Here is a 6,156-nt window from a genome sequence, read left to right as displayed (position 1 = left end):
AAAACTGCAATGATGCATAGTTTTTTTTTTTCAAGAGAAGCCCGGGGAGCAAAATATTCATGGCAAGCTGCGCTCCTGTATTGGTGCTGTTCCTTTACACTTTTTCTGCTGAACCTTTTTTTCTGCGGTCAAGATGACTGTAGTCAAAAGGAGTCCCCCACAATCTCGGTCTCTCGGACACGATCCGAGCTGACGTCCATTTCAGCAGCAAAGTGAGAGGAACAGAATTAGATCCCCAGAAAAAGAAAAGATGGATAGATTTTCCAACACGCACGCACACATGCGCGCCGACCGTGGCCGTCCCGGCGACGATAACCACACCACCATGCACGCTTTGGTTTCCTCTAGAACGCCCTGTGGTGCGCGCGGCAGAGCGCTCAGCCGCTCACTGCTGCCCGGCCTCTTCGATCCGCCTATAAAATGGCCATGGCGAGCACGGACTTCCTCATCGACCATTGCTTGGGGTCCTCGAGATACATACACGCACTCCTCTCCGAACAGGGTCTTTTACTAGTGTTTCTGCATGGCTTCCTTCGCAGCCTTCTTCCTCCTCGTTGCTGCTGCTTTACTACTGCACTTCGGCTGCTGTCACGGGCAAGGTAGCGCTGGCAATGGCGGCGCCGTGGCCGCGATTTACAGCCTCGGCGACTCCATCACGGACACGGGGAACCTGATCAAGGAGGCGCCCCCCGGCGCGTTCGAGACCATCAAGCACTTTCCCTACGGCGTCACCCTCGGCTACCCCACCGGCCGCTGCTCCGACGGCCTCCTCATGATCGACTTCCTGGGTACCGATTTAGTGCCATCGCTCGTGTTTCTCAAGTTTTCTTAACGACATGCAAATGATGCCGGCCTGCTGCCTGCTATGGTTCAGACGTTAGAGTTTAGACTGAACTTGTTATTGACATTGCGGTTCACTCTCGTGTGTGACGCAGCTCAGGACATGGGCCTCCCGTTCCTGAACCCTTACCTGGCCAAGAACAGGAGCTTCGACCACGGAGCAAACTTCGCCGTCGCCGGAGCCACCGCCATGGACCCCGCCGACCAGTTTAACGGCAGCTCCTCCTCCATGCCTTTCACCGTCAACTCCCTCAAGCTGCAGCTCCGGTGGTTCAAGAACTTCATGAAGTCCAGCTTCGCCACCGATCAAGGCAAATTCTTGAACCTCCTCCGCTCCTCGTATCACTTTCTGCTCACCACGCACACTCTGTTTTCTCTAACAGTTCATGTAAAAAATGCGTGGTGCAGAAATACGCAAAAGGCTCCAATCTTCTCTGGTCATGGTCGGGGAGATCGGGGGAAACGACTACAACTTCGCATTCTTCGGCAACAAGTCTATGGGAGAGGTGGAGAAACTGGTCCCAGGTGTCGTGAAGACCATCATCGATGCCGCCAAGGTATGCTCAACAATCTTCTCTCGCATGTACAATTAGTAGCTAACTAGAGATAACGAACAAATATCGCAAACCAAACATGGTGATAATTCTGTCGAGTTGCCTCAATCGCAGGAAGTGCTTGACATGGGCGCAAGCAGGGTCATCATCCCGGGCAACTTCCCCATTGGCTGCATCCCGGGGTACCTGACTTCGATGGCATCGTCAGAGCCGTCCGCCTACGACTCCATGGGCTGCCTGAAGGAGCTCAATCTCTTCGCCGCCAAGCACAACACCAAGCTCCAGCGGGCCATCGCCGACCTCCGCACGTCATACCCGGACGCGTCCATAGCCTACGCCGACTACTTCAACTCCTTCTTCAGCCTCCTCAAAGGCGCCTCAGACCTCGGTACAAGACTAAGAGCTTCAACACAATTCAGTCACACAAAATGGCTCTGCTTACTTTATGCTCCCGTTGGTTAACCCATTTTCACTTTCTTCAGGTTTCGACGCGAATAGCACGCACAAGGCGTGCTGCGGCGCCGGCGGCAAGTACAACTACGACGAGATGAAGATGTGCGGCGTGGAGGGGACGACGGCGTGCACAGACCCCTCGGCGTACGTGAGCTGGGACGGCATACACATGACGCAGGCGGCGTACAAGGCCATGTCCAGGCTCATCTACCACGGGAGGTACCTGCAGCCGCAGATACTGAATTTTCCAGCGGGGAATGGGCAGACATGATAAACTGTCTGACGCTCCACCATGGAAGAACCTTTTGCCGCGACATTTTGAGCCTTCAACGGGTTCTTCCGTCTGATCTGGTGGCCAATAGTACTTTGTATAAGAGTCAGTCAGTTACATCAGCATATATATGTATGCTAGAATGATATGTACCGTACCTAATGTATCCTGTAGGCGAACGTTGCAGTTTTACCTCATGAGAAATCTGACAGATGATACTATTGCAAAAGGAAAAAAGATAAGGTTTTGATTCGGTGCCGCCGAAGCAGGGAACACAGCTACAGTACAAACTTACATGATACTATCAGCCTTCAGAGCATGCGAGCAGGGAAAAATGTGATAAAAATACATGATACTATCAGCCTTCAGAGCATGCCCTATTTGGTAGAAGAGTAGAAGACTACAAGTTACAACTATTATATCTTCCATCTGATATGGTGCGCTAGTACTTAGTATTTTGTGATCATATCGAGTCAGTTACATCAGCATATATATGCTGTAATGATATGTACCCTACGCAATGCATCCAGATGAAAGTAGGTAAATGTTGTAGTTTTGCAAATGGGAAATCTTACAGATGATAAATCATAAATCATACTATGAAAAGAGAAGATAGGTTTTTGCACGTTTATTTGGTGGCTACAGCCAAAGTCAAGTACACAGTTACCCCCTAAATCTTCCCAAAGCTAGTTACCACACTTTGATCTGAACAATCAGCCTTCAGAACATGCGAGCAAACCAACTTTACTGAATAATAATGCTGCTGTTCTTCCAGCTTGTTATAACTGAGCAAGGATCGCCAACAAAGTTAATCCACCACTGTATATCGGATCCCACTTCCAATGCAGGTGAGTTTTTTTTTAACTCGAATGCAGGTGGGTTTATGGGAACACCGTAGCCTGTAGGTGAAGGCACACAAATTGGTCTGCTACTACCATTGCTGCTACGACATAGCAGTCAGTCATGACCACACCAATGCCGCCATGGCTACCATTTGGGCACCACCGTCCTAGTTGAAAGAAGGCTCAAATAAGCTTCCTAGTTCGAGTTTAGAAGCTAGAATTTCTACATTATAAGTAGAAAAAAGTGAAATATGTATGGCACCTTTATTCAATATAACTCCAGATTATAATGATGCGGTGAGGGTACATTGAGACCGTTACAAAGTAATACTTCATACGAAGTACAGCTATTTATTCTGTAATAAGCATTACATTTGTATAATATAAATACAGCTATAGTCTTAGGTATACACATAGTACAGTATAGCATGTAGGCGCCCAACCAGCTAGTTTTCCCTGAAAGAAAAACATTAGGAGCAACTTTCAAACATAGTTTGGAGTAGTCTCGGTATCGGGGGCATCCTGATCTCAGTTAGCCCTTCGAGAATCTGAACTACCTCTCCCATTGTTGGTCGATCAAGCTCATCGTCTTGGATACACCAACATGCAACCTTGCAAGCCAGTTCAGCCTCATCCAAATTGACATCGCCTTGTAACTTGTGATCTACCAAACTCCTGACGTCTCCTTCAAGAAGCTTATGTGCAGCTTGCACAGGGAAATAAACATCGACATTGCTTGAAATTGGTGCGCATGTGTTCCTCCTTCCAGATATTATTTCCAGCAGCACCATCCCGTAGCTATAAACATCAACTTTCGGTGTAATAGCAACACCAGTAATCCATTCAGGTGCAAGGTACCCTGCAGTCCCTCTCATTGTTGTCAATACTCGGCTAAAATCCCTTGCTAATAGCTTTGCCATCCCAAAATCTGCAACTTTTGGAAGGAATGAAGCATCAAGAAGTATGTTTTCTGGCTTGATATCACAGTGTATGATGCAGTCTCGACAGCTTTCATGCAAGTAGGCTAACCCTCTTGCAACTCCAAGGGCTATCTGGTACCTAGCAGCCCAACTTAACACTGTGGAATTGCTTCGAAATAGATGGACGTCAAGAGAGTGGTTTGACATGTATTCATAAACAAGCAGCCTCTTATCATCCTCACAACAGAAACCAACAAGCTTAACTAAATTGATGTGTTGAACAGCTCCAATTGAGCTCACTTCAGCTCTGAATTGCTTCTCTCCTTGATAAGCACCATCAAGCCTCTTAACTGCTATGGCATTTGAGTCATTTATAAACCCCTTGAATACAGAACCAAAGCTACCTGCCCCCAACTTATCTGTAAATTTTTTCGTTGCTCGTTGTAGTTCATTGTATCTAAATGCAATGATTCCATTACAACCTGTGTAACCGTTCACAATGTGACCAGAACTATTCTTTTTGTTTGTCCAAATCATCAGTAATAGGATGAGTGCAAATAAGCCTAGAGCACAAATGACTGTAGCAGTTGCAACTCCAATAGAAATCCCTCTTCTGTTATATTTCAAACTTTGTACATCTTTGGCAGAAAGACGAAGCCAAAGAGTTTCTCCATTTGAATTGGTTGTGTCACTGCATTCTAGTCGTCTTATGTTGAGCAATTCATTATGCCAGACAGAACATCCACTATCGCCAAAGGAGTACGCAGTGCAAGAGCAGTCATTCAGGCAAATTTGTTCGCACTCACTCCAGCTTCCAGCTGCTTCCACTTTTTGGGCATTCTGGGGTAACCTAACACATGGCTCATGGTAGAACTTGTCTGTGGTGTGTGTTGTGCTTATGTTCCTAATGCAGTCTATTTGAGTTTTTCTTGAGCACCCATCCGCTCGATCTTCTAGCTCCCAGTTCTTGGGGGATGTTATGCTGAAGCCCTCCATACAAATGCAATGTGGAACATCATTATCATTGCAAATTGTGAAAGGTCCACAAACTGCATAGACATCGCATTGGGCTTTGGGTTGGGCATTGATCATTACCCAGTCCTGTGAGCCCTTCATCCATGTGAATGTCTTTATTTGACCTGATACGTCAATTGCATGACGAGTAAGCATATTGGGATCCATATATGCATCTACTATATTATATGTCAAGTACCTCTCTCTGTCATTCTTGACAAATTTTGCACTAATAGAGTGGCGAGCTGCCATCTCTGGAATTGAGGAAAAGTATTTGCCGCTCCATGGACCGGTGGACCAGTATGATGTGGATGAGTTTAATGCTACAAGCAATAACTGGTCGATACCACTGGGGTCTAACTCATAGCGGTACCCACCGGCAGCTGGGTCGATCAAGTTTTTCCAGGAAACAAAACTTCGATTCAGGCCGGTGACCTTGTCCCATCCAAGCTTCGCCCCAGGGAAAAATGTATCTGTGGGGTGATCAAAGCTCTGCCATAGAACTTCTGATTGGTTTGATGAGTTTGTGAGGATGAGATTTCCACTACTCAAGAGGATAGCGGTGGTGCTATTTGTTGTGATGTTTGCTTGTGTAGACCAGATTATGGACTTGGTGGACTCGTTTTGGATGACAAGGTTCCCATCCTGGGAGATTGTGAGCTCCACTGAGGTGGTGTTCTTGATCGGTTTATCCCTATTTGCAACCCATGCTGGAGTAAATGTGGGGACTGTATTGAACCATATGCCAAGGTACCAGTTGGTAGTGTCCTGAGATGATTTGCTGCTGTTTGGTTTGAAGAAGCCAAGCGCGTACCTGCCATTGCTGGAGACGAGCTTGTCGTGGACAGCAAGTGCTTGTCCGGCCTGGATGGTGTCTGTCGCGGCAGAACTTGCTGAGATGCGTAGGTAGAAGAGCAAGGTGAATAAATGGAGGAAGCGAGGCATGCTGTGCTGAAGTGGCGAGGCCGGGCAGAAACTTGTTGTTTACACGCTGTAAACGTAGACTGTGGGCATGGCTATAAATAAGCACACCGTGGAGTCAAGCACAACATCCAAACTCCTGGAGTCAAAAGTTAGTCATGTGCTGATGAATGATGATGATGTATGGCCCGCAGGATGAGGCTGACAAGATCGCCTTTCTGGCCGAGCTTCGTGCCATTCGTGCGGCCCACCCTGGGCCATGGGCCCTGTGTGGGGACTTTAACATGATCTACCGTGACGAGGATAAGAACAATGGTAACCTGAATCGGAGGATGATGGGA

The 6,156-nt window shown here is 47.4% G+C and overlaps 2 protein-coding genes across 2 annotated transcripts; one reads left to right on the top strand and one right to left on the bottom strand.

Moving 5' to 3' along the window:
* The first annotated feature begins 442 nt into the window (after window positions 1-442).
* On the top strand, window positions 443-2,386 carry LOC124702871 (acetylajmalan esterase-like). The gene is made up of 5 exons (XM_047235047.1): window positions 443-788; window positions 936-1,151; window positions 1,249-1,397; window positions 1,509-1,782; window positions 1,877-2,386. The coding sequence occupies exons 1-5, from the start codon at window positions 524-526 to the stop codon at window positions 2,116-2,118; spliced, it is 1,146 nt and encodes a 381-aa protein (XP_047091003.1). The 5' UTR covers window positions 443-523; the 3' UTR covers window positions 2,119-2,386.
* An 874-nt stretch (window positions 2,387-3,260) lies between these two features.
* Window positions 3,261-5,850, bottom strand: LOC124702863 (G-type lectin S-receptor-like serine/threonine-protein kinase At2g19130). The gene has a single exon (XM_047235037.1). It carries the CDS (start codon window positions 5,837-5,839, stop codon window positions 3,431-3,433), a length of 2,409 nt encoding a protein of 802 aa, XP_047090993.1. The 5' UTR covers window positions 5,840-5,850; the 3' UTR covers window positions 3,261-3,430.
* Window positions 5,851-6,156: the final 306 nt, after the last annotated feature.

The sequence above is a fragment of the Lolium rigidum genome, chromosome 1 (assembly GCF_022539505.1).
Source record: "Lolium rigidum isolate FL_2022 chromosome 1, APGP_CSIRO_Lrig_0.1, whole genome shotgun sequence".
Classification (NCBI taxonomy): domain Eukaryota; kingdom Viridiplantae; phylum Streptophyta; class Magnoliopsida; order Poales; family Poaceae; genus Lolium; species Lolium rigidum.
This window is presented reverse-complemented; position numbering and strand designations above follow the sequence as displayed.